The sequence below is a fragment of the Myotis brandtii genome, unplaced genomic scaffold (assembly GCF_000412655.1).
Source record: "Myotis brandtii unplaced genomic scaffold, ASM41265v1 scaffold633, whole genome shotgun sequence".
Taxonomy (NCBI): Eukaryota; Metazoa; Chordata; class Mammalia; order Chiroptera; family Vespertilionidae; genus Myotis; species Myotis brandtii.
In genome coordinates this window covers 3,486,295-3,499,353 of record NW_005370423.1, presented here as the reverse complement: position 1 = coordinate 3,499,353, position 13,059 = coordinate 3,486,295, and the positions used below count along the sequence as shown (strand labels likewise).

The 13,059-nt window shown below is 62.2% G+C and overlaps 2 protein-coding genes across 2 annotated transcripts in view; one reads left to right on the top strand and one right to left on the bottom strand.

Moving 5' to 3' along the window:
• The window catches only part of LONP2 (lon peptidase 2, peroxisomal), a 195,725-nt gene that overhangs the window by 70,976 nt on the left and 111,690 nt on the right, over positions 1 to 13,059 (top strand). The window lies entirely within an intron of this gene.
• Positions 1 to 13,059, bottom strand: part of ABCC12 (ATP-binding cassette, sub-family C (CFTR/MRP), member 12) — a 43,144-nt gene that overhangs the window by 7,495 nt on the left and 22,590 nt on the right. The window contains 12 exon segments of the mRNA XM_014528395.1: positions 790 to 976; positions 3,058 to 3,195; positions 3,975 to 4,201; positions 4,782 to 4,979; positions 6,840 to 6,943; positions 7,960 to 8,049; positions 9,785 to 9,853; positions 9,937 to 10,025; positions 10,387 to 10,691; positions 11,420 to 11,492; positions 12,299 to 12,423; positions 12,788 to 12,859. Of these exon segments, the coding sequence (XP_014383881.1) occupies positions 790 to 976; positions 3,058 to 3,195; positions 3,975 to 4,201; positions 4,782 to 4,979; positions 6,840 to 6,943; positions 7,960 to 8,049; positions 9,785 to 9,853; positions 9,937 to 10,025; positions 10,387 to 10,691; positions 11,420 to 11,492; positions 12,299 to 12,423; positions 12,788 to 12,859 (1,677 nt within the window).

Below are 13,059 nucleotides of genomic sequence, written 5' to 3'. Positions count from 1 at the left end.
GGAGGCATCACAGGGGATCAGGTAGAAGGAAGCACCAAGCCCTGCTGCTTGCTTCCCAAGTGAGAGAATCTGGGCCCAGACTGGGGGTGTGGTTTCATAAGGTCACCCATAGGCACCCTGCCCACGGCTGACGCCTGCACAGGCGCCCTTAACCATAGCTGACACCTGCACAGGCGCCCCTAACCATAGCTGACACCTGCACAGTTACCCTGCCCACGGCTGACACCTGAAGCGAGGCCAGCCTGCGAAGACCCCTCCAGGCCACACAAAAGCAGGGGAGCCCTGAACACCCCGCCCGCCCGGCCCTCCTCCTCAAGCACAAACGGATCAAGAATCCGACAAACGCAGCCCACGGCACAGACACGCAGGGACCGGGTAAAGAAAAGAACCGGCCCTGGGAGGGAGGGACCTCTCGTTAATACACTCGGGGACATTAAACATACATAGGCAGCCGCCTGAAAGGGGTTCTTTCAAACGCTCCCTGAGAGAGTGGGTGGAGATTGAGCATCTGGACATATGGTTGCCGTACGCACAAGTCAGCGGAGCGGCCGGACGGCCAGGCTAAGGCAGGTTCCCAGAGGGAAGATGAAAGACAAGAACAGGAGACTCTGATACAAGAACGGAAACGGGAAACGGTGGAGGCCCACTCAGTCGCCAGGCCTTTGAGTGACGTGAGCCGCTCAGCGCTCTGCTGACCCCATTCGAGCTGTGCTTTCTATTAGGCCCGCCCTCCCTCCCGCACTCGATGCGAGAGCCTCCAGGCCAGGCCCTCCCGACACCAGGCGGTACCTGGATGATGTAGGACAGCGACAAGCCTTTGGACGCGGCGCTGACGGAGAAGAAACTCAGGGTCACCATCAGGGCCACGATGAAGGTGACGATGTTCATGAGGACGTCCATCCTCAGGGCGAACCAGCGCAGGGCGCAGTTGAAGTACAGGAGGTGGCTGGAGTTCTCGTCGTTGAGCATCTTAAACCTGAAATGAGGAGACGGGCAGACGGGGTCAGGCGGGCGGCCGTGGATCAGGGTCCGGGCTCCTGGAGAAAGCAGGGCCGGCCAGGGCGTTCTTCAAGGGCGAACTCGCTTTTCCAGAAACGGACATCTGTCCTCGCTCTTTGAAATCTGCTGTCGTGGGCGTAGGGGTGAAGGGAGAGGGTGTGTAAGAGAACAGACCAGGTGCTTCCCAGCTGCCCTCCTCCCCCCCCACCCCACTCCCCACCCCCGCCGGACATGTGCGCTCAGCACAGCCTGACCTGCCCCAGCCCTGGGGAGAGGGGGGCTGTGTCTTTCATACATTCAGGATGGAAATTTTAACTGGACTGAGCTAACCGTAACCAAGAGAGACATGGGATCCAGTTGCCACTGAAGTTTCCCTGACCTGCTTGGGACAGCTGGTAGAAACTACTGGGGGGAAATGAAAGCCTTTCAACATTTATCCCCCCAGAGAGCTACGGCCCCTCTGACCAGCTGGGCGGGGTCCTGCGGCCCCTCCTCCTGCCGGTCCTCAGAGCTTAGGCCAAAGATGCTTGCAGACACCATGGTGTTTCTATGGTGCCGCTATACAACCCACAAACTCCACTGACAGCTTCAGGGACTTGGCCGTCACCCGGGGTCTCAGCTGTGATCCCTGGCAGGGATCAAATTGGAATCTGACCCCACGCCTCTTGCTCATGCGTGGTTAGCGTTTTTGTCTGTTGGCAGAGGCAGTACTTCTACCAGAAAGGGCTCCAGAAAGTTCACGACAGGCCGGAGGGTGTTGAAAGAGGGGAGGCCTTGAGGACACGAGGCTCGGACCTGTTCCGTTTGTCGGGAGTCGGGAACGGCTCCTCGGACAGACACTGGGAGGCCCACTGTGGTGCGGGGCTGTTGACACATGACTTTCAGTCCCACTGGTGGCAGGACTAGCTGATGACTGAACCAAAGACAAGGATGCCAAGCCCCATGGAGACCCTGGGTGGCCAAGGGCAGAAAGGGAAAGAGAATTAGATGCAAGCGTTGAAGTGTGTGTCAGGCCTTTAGGGAAGGAAGAGATAAAAAACAAAAACTCGTCACCCCAGGATCTTGTGAAGAGCTCAGAAGGCCCTCAGTACCTGTTGGGAGAGTCAGAAGAAACAAAACCGCCAGAGATCTAAGTGACAGAGACGGCTGTAGATTCACCAAACTCCGTTTTCTCGTCTTCCAGTGGACACCATTGGACTACATTTCCCAGCCTCCTTTGCAGTTAGGTGAGCCCATGTGACTGAACTCTGGCCAGTGAATGTGCAGAAATGATGAGCATCTCCATTGGGGTTGGACCAATAAAAACGTCACCTGGGTCCTCCACCCAGATCTCTCTCCAGGACGCTGGGGACTGTGCCCAGAGCCCTGGCGATGGAAAAGTGCCCCTGGAAGGAGACGGTGTACGGAGGCCGAGCACCGTCCCCGCCCTGCGTGGACCCCGCTCATTGTGACTGGAGGAGGAACAAACCTGTGTGTGAAGCTCCTAGAACTGGGCGTTGCTGTCCCACAGGGAGGAACTGTGATTGGCACCAGCGCTCACCTGTGATTTCTTTGTGTTTTCGAAGTTCGGCGCTGCAAGACGCCCCAGAGACATTCTGATCTGGTGCCCCCACTTTATAAGGCAGGACACCGGTCTGCCCACTAAGTGCCTTTGAAAATGACCTTGACAAGGACTGTGTCATAACATGAGAGAGGCTGCTGGAAAATGAAGCTGGCCAAAAGTGGTCGTGAGCATTCCAGGAGGGAAAAGAGACTGGGAGGAAGTCCGTGACAGTATTACCAGGATTTGGGGTGCGGGGACCTGTGCGTGACTTTCTATTTTTCTGTTTCCTGTTGTCTCCTGTTTTCCTAAGTTGAACACATTTTGCTTTCAGTGTGAAAAAATATGTCACATCCCACGCTGAGGTGGTCACTGAAGGAGCTCACATCTTTGGGGCCCCAGACGCGGGGAAGAAAGGCGGGTGTCTGCGAGGGCGCCTCCTCCCTTCTGCCGGGTCCCCGGGCGCCCAGAGCAGCCTGCCTGCCTGGCTGTGACCTCCCGTCGGGGTCAGGACTCACTTGGCGATGCAGTCCTCCCGCCTGTCGTAGGCGTGGATGATGCCCAGGCCTTGCATGGACGAGGTGATGTGTGAGAACCAGGGCGAGCGGCTCACATTCTCCACCTTCTTGATCTCCTGGACTCCTCGGTAGAAGACGCTGCGGGAGAGCAGAGGGCGGAAGGCGGCTCAGGGCTCCCCTCAACCCACCCGGACTCCCCCCTTCTCTAGGAGGGGCCGCCCTGTGTGTGTGTGTGTGTGTGTGTGTGGCGGGGGGGGGGCTACTCTTGTAAGTGTGGGTCCAGAAATGAGAGCCATCCCCCGTGGTCTCAGTCCTGTGTGCTCCTCGGCGTGAGGCTCGCCGCACGAGAGACATGTCGCTTATAGTCTTAGAGAAGAATCTTTCCTACGGCGCAGCCTCTAAATATAGCTGCCAGCGCGGGCGCCAGAGGGAAAGGGATCTTTCCCAATTAGGGAGGAAGCGCTGTGCGCCAGCCGGTGTGTGGCTTCTGAAGGCGGCGGCGAAGGTCGTGCTGAGCAAACCTCCTGGTGGCCTTGGGAGCCGGCTTGATTTTTTATATATTTTTAAATTGATTTCAGAGAGGAAGGGAGAGAAACATCCATGATGAGAGAGAGTCATGGACCAGCTGCCCCCTGCACGCCCCACACTGGGGATGGAGCCCACAACCTGGGCCTGTGCCCTGACCGGGAATGGAACCATGACCTCCTGGTTCATAGGTCGATGCTCAACCGCTGAGCCGCGCCAGCCGGGCAGGAGCCAACTTTAAAACTGAACCCTCCACGGGGCGCGACTGCCCTGGGTTTGGGCTCCAGGACACAGGATGCAGCACTGCCGCCCGCGACGGCCGGTCACTGTGTGGCAGGACCAGACCTGAGTGGTCGGCGTGCTCCTCCTCGTAACGCGGCGCCTCCACCTACCATAGAAGCACCAGGAAGCCCACGGCGAGGCCGGCCAGCACCAGGAGGACGGCGGGGAACACGGCGGCCAGGACCACGAGGATGAAGGCCACGAGGGAGATCTGCTGCAGGAAGCTCTCCGTGTGGAAGGGCAGCCTCACGTCCAGCTCGTCCATGTCCTTGGAGAACTGGTTCATGAGCCGGCCGCTGGGCGTCATGTCGAAGAAGCTCATTGGGCTCTGCGAGATCTGTGGGCGCCGCCGCCGTGGGAGAGTCCGGGGTTCAGGGGGCATGTCTGTTACACCTCGCCCCCCTGCTGGGCTGGGATGGTGAGCGCAGGGCCCCACCCTCCTTCCAGGGCCCCATGAGGCGGAGGCGTGCTGGGCAGGGGAAAGTGCCCCCTTCTGTGGCCTCTGTGTGCACACAGCTCCCCTCCAAACCCGGCGCAGCCTGGGGCCCCTTTGGAGGAAGGAGGGATCTTGTGCCCGAGGGCACAGGAAGCTGTTCCCCTTAAACTTGCCCCGGCCAGGCCCTTCCTGGGGCCCTCGATGGACCGGGGCTCTTTGGAGCAGGAGGCGCCCTCTGGCCCGCTCCTGTCTGCTCGGTGCGGCCTCCTCGGGGATCCTCCCTGGGCACCCCAGCCTGGCCACGGGCCCATGACCCCCCACCCGAGTTCCCTGGGGTTTGCTCCCATGTTGGTAATTAGGTCCTGGGAGGCGCTTCCCAGGCGCCACGGTCAGTTCCCTGAGCCCAGCACAGCGCCCGGGCCTGCCGGCGCTCAGTGAGCCTGTGGCTGACCCCGCGGTTACGTAGGGGTCCCGGGCGCACCTTGTCAAACATGCGGTCGTGCAGCGCGGAAGACGCCATCAGGGTGGTCTTGGTGAAGGTGAAGCCCTTGGTGATGCCGAACGCCAGCACGGACGCCATGCTGCTTGCGTACACCCACTGGTACACGCCGTGGCCGGTGTCGGCCAGCACCGTGCCGATCTCACACGGGCCCTGGCTGGTCTGCGGCCCACAGGTCATCTTTGGAGAAAAGCAAGAAGAAAATTACCGAGCAGCGGTGAACGGCCAGGGGAGTGGGCGTCTCCCAGAAAGAGGGGATGAAAGAGAGGCTGTTACTGTGGAGAGTGAGTCGGGGTGAAACCGAGTCCGTGCCCTTTGGGGGTGCCTGTGCTTTGACGGGTCACCAGGACCCCAAGGGGCACCTGACTTAGGAGGCTGGGCACGGTCCCGGGGAAGGCAGAGGAGACCAGCCAGGCAGGCTCAGGGCAGCTGTCCCAGAAGCCAGCTGAGCCTCAGGACACTGGAGGTGACGCCGGGCCAGGAGGGGGACAGGAGCAAGGACATGTGCCCCACCTCGCAGCTGCCCGGCAGGAGCCAGCAGGCCTTGGGGAGGCCCCGGCCCTAGGGAGGCGGGTCTCAGGTCCCGGTGTGGTAGGCCAGCGCCAGGCCCCTCCCCTTCCTGTGCTCAGGCCTCTGTCCGTCCTAAAGTCCCCGGTGCGTGGCCAGGGAGCCCGCGTGGCTCCATCCGCCAGGGAGAGCCCCACGTTTGCAACAGTTCTGGGGAGAGGCCGTCCGTCTCTTCCTCCGGAGAAACTGGCCATCCCACTTCCCTGCGAGCTGCATGCAAAAAGGCACGCCTGCCTTTGGGGAGCAAAGGAGCATCTTTCTCTAAAGGCCACTCCGCTGGGGACAGCACCGGCGGGGTGTAAGCCAGAGGGGGCCGGGCACCCCTCAAAGCAAGCGCACCCCCGGGAACTAACAAAGGAGAGGCCTCACGGTGCCTTCGGCTAGGCCCCACGTGTGGGGCACGGGCAGACACGGGTCTGCTTTCGCTGCCTGCCCCTGACCCCCCCGGGCTTTCCAGGGAGAGGCTCTCGAGAGCGCCAGGCCTGGGAGGGGCTGCAGGGCCGGCTATCCAGCTGCACAGAGCGGCCTCCCCTGCTGCTCCCCTGGGAACGGCCGACTCCAGGGGCTGCCACACCTCTCTCTGCCCGCATCCCCCAGTGCCTCCTCACTGGTTGTCACGGCAACAGGACTGTGCCCAAATGTAACCTTGGCAGAGGGGCAGGCCACCCCACGGCGCTCCCCGGGCTCCAGGAGAGCTGGGAGAGCGTTGGCCGACAGTGGGCGAGCTGGAGCGAGAGCGGGCGTATCCGTCCTCCCCAGGAGGGGCCCGGCCCAGACGACAGCCTCGGAGGCAGAGACCCCCAGGGGCCTGCGCACCCCCAGATGGACTTTGGAGAGCAGAGCCAGGGAGGGTGGAGCCCTCTGCATGGGGCAGGGTCCACCACACGCTGCCAGTTCCCCTTCGGAGGCAGGGAGACCTGATCGAGGCTCCCCAGCGCCCTCGGTGGCCCTTACAACTGAGGCTGCAGAACGGACCCAGTCCTGCACCCTCGTGACCCACGGACCTGCTGGTCTGCCTCACTCCTTCTCGGCCGGTCCTTTAAAGATGGACGGTGGGCCCTGGCCGGTTTAGCTCAGTGGATAGAGCGTTGGCCTGCGGAGCGTAGAACCTCCCGGGTTCTATTCCGCTCAAGGGCACAGGCCCGGGTTACGGGCTCGATCCCCAGTGGGGGGCATGCAGGAAGCAGCCCATCCATGATTCTCTCCCATCATTGATGTTTCTCTCTCTCCCTTCCTCTCTGAAACCAATAAAAATAGATTTAAAAAAGAAGACGGAAGGCGGCACACAGAACCCCGATGCCGTTTGTCTTAAAAAGTGGAAGGGGTTTCGGGTTCTGAACCGCGCGGGGTGAGTAGGGGCCTCCGCTTCGTGAGCAGGAGCCACAAGGGGAGGACGAGCTGTGTGGCGTCGAGTGGGGTCCGGCTCCCGGGAGCCACCTCCTCAGCGTCCGCCGGTGCCCGAGGGCCACTCACCTCCGAGGCCTTGTCCAGCCAGAAGCCCAGCCACCAGTTGCTGAAGGCGGTGCTGCCGATCATGAGGAGGAAGAGCGTCACGGTGAAGAGGGAGAGGAGGTAGCCTGCAGGGAGGAGAGGCCGCGGTGCCGGGCGCAGCCGGCTCCCTGGGCCCCGCCTGATGGAGATGAACCTGCCGGGAAAGGCCCCGCCCTGGGAACCACCCTCAGGCTGGCGGACGGGTCTGGGGGTTGCGCCCCTGAACCCACGTGGGGGCACCTGGCCACCTGGTTGGAAAGTAGGTCCAAGTTGTCAACTTTTGGAAAAACCACCAATATGCACTGAGATGGAAGTGACTCCGAACTCTTTAGGGACAAATAGGGAACGCCCCGTCTTGCTGGGAGTGAAGGGGGGTGACTGTCTAAGTGCTTTGCGCCCCGAGCTGATGGGGGGCGCGCTCAGTGACGGAAAGGAGGCCACAGAGGCACACCGCTGGGTTACACCGCCACCCCCATTTCCTTCCGACAGACAGAGCCCAGCAGCCTGAACGGCCATAAAGGGTGATGCCGTGGGAAAGGCCGTATTGTCCGACTTGATATTCTTGTGGGGAGGGGGTGGGAAGCATTGATAAACAGCCTTCGCCTAACGAGACGAATCATTAAAGAAATCATAAACACGTGAACCCAGGCGTCTAAGAAGGAGCACTTTTACATGCAAAGTACATCAGGAAACCCGTTTGCTGCCAAACCTCCAGCCGCCTTAATGTACGTGTGATACGTCCTCCAGGTCACGGCTCCTTCCCGGGGGGGCTGGGTCTGGACGAGCTGGTGCAGAGGGGCTGTGGGGACAAACACCAATCCTGGGCTCCCCTGGGGGAGGGGGTCCGTGGGCCAGGGGACCCTCCTGATTCCCCAGGCCTCCCCCAGGGCAGGCACCGCCCCTCCTGCCCTTTCCCTGCGCCTTCAGGTTCCCAAAACACTTCCACTCCTTTGATTTTGTTTGGTCGTGCAGCCAACGTGGAGGCGTGCAGAGCTGAGGGAGTGGGTGGCGCGCACCTTTGACGTCTATGAATTCTGAGTACGTGTCGGATTCTTTTCCTTCCTCTTTCTCATCGCATCAGGAAACCCGTTTGCTGCCAAACCTCCAGCCGCCTTAATGTACGTGTGATACGTCCTCCAGGTCACGGCTCCTTCCCGGGGGGGCTGGGTCTGGACGAGCTGGTGCAGAGGGGCTGTGGGGACAAACACCAGTCCTGGGCTCCCCTGGGGGAGGTGGGCCGTGGGGCAGGGGACCCTCCCGATTCCCCAGGCCTCCCCCAGGGCAGGCACCGCCCCTCCTGCCCTTTCCCTGCACCTTCACGTTCCCAACACACTTCCGCTCCTTTGATTTTGTTTGGTCCTCATGGCAGGTGGGAAGCAGGTGGCGTTTGAGAACGATTTACTGACACCTACTATGCGCTCAGCCCTGGGGAGGAGGGATGGCCGTGGTCCTAAGACAGGGGTCCTCAAACTTTTTAAACAAGGGGCCAGTTCACTGTCCCTCAGACCGTTGGAGGGCTGGACTATAGTTTAAAAAAAACTATGAACAAATTCCTGTACATGCTGCACATATCTTATTTTGAAGTAAAAAAACAAAACGGGAACAAATACAATATTTGTATTTGCATGTGGCCCACGGGCCGTAGTTTGAGGACCCCTGTCCTAAGAGGAGGCTCCAAAGGCTTCAGCTCATGCGGGAGCTGAAGGGCCTGGGGGCCGGGAGAAGGTCTCAGGGGAGGCAGGCCCAGGCCCAGCCGACTTAATCCCGCGTAGAGAATCCTGAGTCAGGGCAGGTCCCACAGCCCAGAGGTGAGCCATGTGATTGGAGGGATCCCGATTTCTACACCGGCTCCCATTGGCCCCTGGGGAGGGGCTCCCTAGGGGGTTAATTCCCAGCACTTTGAACTTGATCTGCAACCAGCTGCTGCCAGAGAGAGGCCCTGGCACAGGAGGGCAGGAGGCAGTTGGGAGCGGGGCAGTGTACACTGAGGAGCTCCCGGCATCGCAGCTTCTACCGCGGGGGGGTGGGGACAGGGAGGAGGTGGCAGGTCCTCTCGGAGCTCACACCACCCAGCAGACAGACACCCCGGCGCCTGCCTGACTCCCTCCCCGGGCTGCCCCAAGTCCTCTGCATTTTCATGGAGGCGACCACAGAGACACAGGGGTGCCGGCTGTGGCCATCCCAGCGCCAGGACCGGGCAGGGCTCTCCCCGCTCTCCCCCAGGGAAGCATGGAAATGGCGGCCCCGAGCAGAATCCTAACCCGCTGGCTTTATAAATAGCGATGGAGAGAGCGAGACACGGGGCTGTCCGCGCGCTGCCAGGCGGCGGGGGCACCTTCACACCTCAGAGCCTCGCCTGGGAAGCTCTGCGCTGTCAAAGAGCTCAGCCCCACTCGGGCTCCTTGTGTCTCCCTCTGGCCTGCGCCGCAGGGGGCACAGCCCAATGGAGGCCCCTCGATGCCGTGGGAAAGGCCGTATTGTCCGACTTGATATTCTTGTGGGGAGGGGGTGGGAAGCATTGATAAACAGCCTTCGCCTAACGAGACGAATCATTAAAGAAATCACTCTCATTGATGTTTCTCTCTCTCTCCCTCTCCCTCTCGCTACCTCGCTACCTCGCTGAACTCAATGAAAAAATATTTTTTAAAAATGTTTGTAAGAACCCACGAGGTTGGTATTATTTCCCCATTTTACAGGTTGATAAGCTAAGGTTCACAGGGGCCAAGTTGTCTGGCTCAAAGTCAGAAAACTAGTAAGTGGCTGAGCCAGGATTCGGACTCAGGCAGCTGACCCCAAGGCTTACCCTGCAGTAAACCATGGAATTTGTCGCCCCAAAGACCCACACCCTGCGTCCGCTTCTCTGTCCGAGCGGTGGGTGCCCAGCCAACGTGGAGGCGCGCAGAGCTGAGGGAGTGGGTGGCGCGCACCTTTGACGTCTATGAATTCTGAGTACGTGTCGGATTCTTTTCCTTCCTCTTTCTCATCGGGAGCCAGAACTAGGGTGAGAAAGGGAGGGGTCTGTGTCCACTGAGCCCCAGGTAACACAAGAGGCGTGATTCCAGCTCGGCTCGGCCCGCACCTTCGTCTCTGTCCGCGGGGCCCTCCTGCAGGGCCTCCACCATTGCCGCGTTGTAGATGTGCTCAGGGTCCTGGGGACAGAACCAGTGCCTTCTGCAGGCGCAGCGAGAGACCGCCCCAGCCGGACACCCGAGGGGAGGCCCGGTCCGCAGGCGGATGCTCTATCCACTGAGCCAAACCAGTCAGGGCCCTTCCTAAAGCTTCTTATGCCTTTTCTTATACCAGAAAGATGGTGAGGCTCAGCTGGAAGAGGAGGGAGAAATAGCGACAGTGTCTGAGGCCAAAGCCCAGGATGAGTGTCCAGGGGAAGGGCATGGGGGCAGCCCACTCCGCCCTGCTCTCGGGGGAGACTTGGGGTTCTCCTTCCAAAGCACTGGCCCCCCTGCCCTGTGGAAGGTGAAGGGGACCCTGAATTTGGGTTTGGGTGTTCGCCAGCCTGTCTCCTTCGCACGGAAAGGAGAGGAGGGCCAAGTTCTTTACCACACGCCCCGCGTGGGGGGTCTAGGCTGAGGGGAAGGGGCAGGGGAGCCCTTCCCACGGGAGGGCCGTCACCTGCAGCTGGTGCGTCACCAGGACGACCGTCTTGCCGCGGAGCGCCTTCCGGATGCACTCCTCGAAGACGTGCTTCCCCACGCGGGCATCCACGGCCGACAGCGGGTCGTCCAGCAGGTAGACCTCGCGGTCCGAGTAGACGGCGCGGGCCAGGCTGATCCTCTGTCTCTGCCCCCCCGAGAGGTTGAGGCCCCGCTCCCCGATCTGCGGACGGGGCAGTGCTCCTGCTCATCACCACGCCCCAGCTCCCCCCTTCCCCGCAGGGACCCCGACAGCACCCGTGCCCCGGGGGTGCTGGGAGCCTGTGGGCAGAGGTGACTGGGGCGCAGCTCTTCCCAGCACCGAGTGAGGGGCGCCTGGCTCACAGTCCCAGGTGCAGGCCCATCGGGAGGGGCTGCGTCCGGATGGCTCACCCCAAGAGAGTGGAGGGCAGGAAGCTCGGGGAAGGGGACAGGCTCCCCGGAGGGAGGCGTGGCTGGGAGCAGAGGGACCAGCATCCGGGGCAGTGTCTGGAGGGGACCTGGTCCTCCTGGGCCCACAGAGGCAGTGAGGCAGAAAGGGGCCCTCGAGACCAGCCACAGACCAGCACCTGGCCCCCCATCCTCAGAGGATGGGGCCACCTCGGGGAAGTGAGGTTGACGTGCTTGGCTGCCAGCGGCAGAACCCTTGGCTGCCTCTCCAGAGGCAGATGGGAAGTGGTCCCAGGGGCGGCCACGCTGGACCCAACACAGGTGGGGTTGGTGCCACCTCTGCTGTGACATCCCCCAAGCACAGGCCCAGATGAGAGTCCGAGACGGGGGCCCTGACTTTCCCACATGTCCTGGCACCGTTCTGGCCCCGGGACATCGGGTATGGACGGAGCTGGGCTGCCCTTTGGCCCTGGGCAGTCGGGCTGCCCGATGCCGCCATGGGGCCGAGCCCGCCCCGCTCACCTCGGTCAGGTCCCCGTAAGGCAGGCTGCTCAGGTCCTCCTGGAGGGCGCAGACTCGTACCGTGTGCTGGTATCTGTGGGCGCGAGGGTCAGAGGTCAGCGCAGTGAGGAAGACCCGCCGCCCGGGCTGCACCGGAGACACTGCTGTGGTCCCTGGGCAAGGGAGGGCATGGCCAGTGCTTTGTCCTGAATGCCCAAGGGCAGCTGCCCCCGGACCCTGTGCCCACCTCCAGCTGATAGAGGGACCGGACGGCCCTTTCCTCAGGGTTCCCACCACGAGGGGGCGCCAGTGGCTGGCACTGCTCCTGGGAGTCAGAGGAGGGGCCTCAGGCCTCCGCTCTGCCCTTCGATAGCTTTGACCTTGGGCAGGTCAACGTTCCTCTCTGGGCCTCAGCCTCTTCCTGGGTGAGATCCCCCTAAATGGGTGGTTCTGGAACTCATGAGGGACTGGACCGGGCAGCCCCCCAGACTCTGTGAAGAACCCGGGGAAGCAGAGCTGGGAGGCCGGGGCCCCGGTGTCTGCAGAGTCAGGACTGGAAGGTTGCGCTCATTCCCTTCGGCCACTGTGGGACGTCAGCAGCAGCAGCAGGTCCCATGGCCCGCGGCCAGGTCCCGGCTCAGCGCTGCTCGACTTCAAGCCACCTCGTGGGTCCTTGGCCCCACGCAGAACGGCCAGATGGACCTTCCTGTGGCCGGACAGCACGTGCGGAGACGGAGCCCGGGAGCCCGGCGCCCATTCCACGTGTCCTGGAGCGCGACCTGGGGCGCCTCCTGGACTCGGGTCAGGAAGGGGACCACCGGCGCCCGTGCGTCCGGGTCCGATCGGCTCCTGCAGCGGAGGGTCCCGGACACGGAAGCTCCTGCCCTGAGTGAGCGTTACCTCTGGTGGTCGTACTTGGCTCCGAACAGGATGTTCTCCCTCACGCTCCCGTGGAAGATCCACGCCTGCTGGGACACGTAGGCCAGGGTCCCGCTGACCGCCACCACCCCCTGCTGCAGCTGCATCTGCAGGCACAGAACCAGGGCCCTCAGAGCTGACCCGCCGACGGCTCCCGGGCCCATTGGACCCCTGCGCCCCTTCTCCCGTGAGCTTTAATCCTGAGGGTGCGAGAGGGAGACACTATCTCATCCACGGGCTGCAGAGCCCGACCGTGCAGGCCGAGGGCTTCGACATCAAACACCTGCAGGGGGCCAGGCAGGAACGTTCTGGAAGAGGCAGCCGAGGGGCCTGCTGCTGGCTGCCAAGCACGTCAACCTCACAAACATGACCGTTCACTCTGTGCCCAGCTGCCGGGGCCACTGTTCTCACGGACCCAGCACACAGCAGCAGGGACCCTGACATCTCGGCGTGCCCACCCGCACAGCTCACCTGACCCAGCAGAGCTGCGAGGAGGGAGCTCTTCCCGCTCCCAATGTTCCCGCAAATCCCCAGGACCTTCCCCTGCAGAGAAACAGGAAAGAGACTCTGTTGCTCCCCTGTTCTCACCGGGTCTGGGGACAAAGGTGTTGCCTCCACACTGTGCAGGTGGGGGCCACGGTGGCTCCAGGTGGTGGCGGTGCAACCTCGGACCCGGCCGGACTCAGCCAGGGAGGATGCAGGGACCCGAGTGTTAGTGAAGCGCCCCCCGCCTCGCGCCGTGC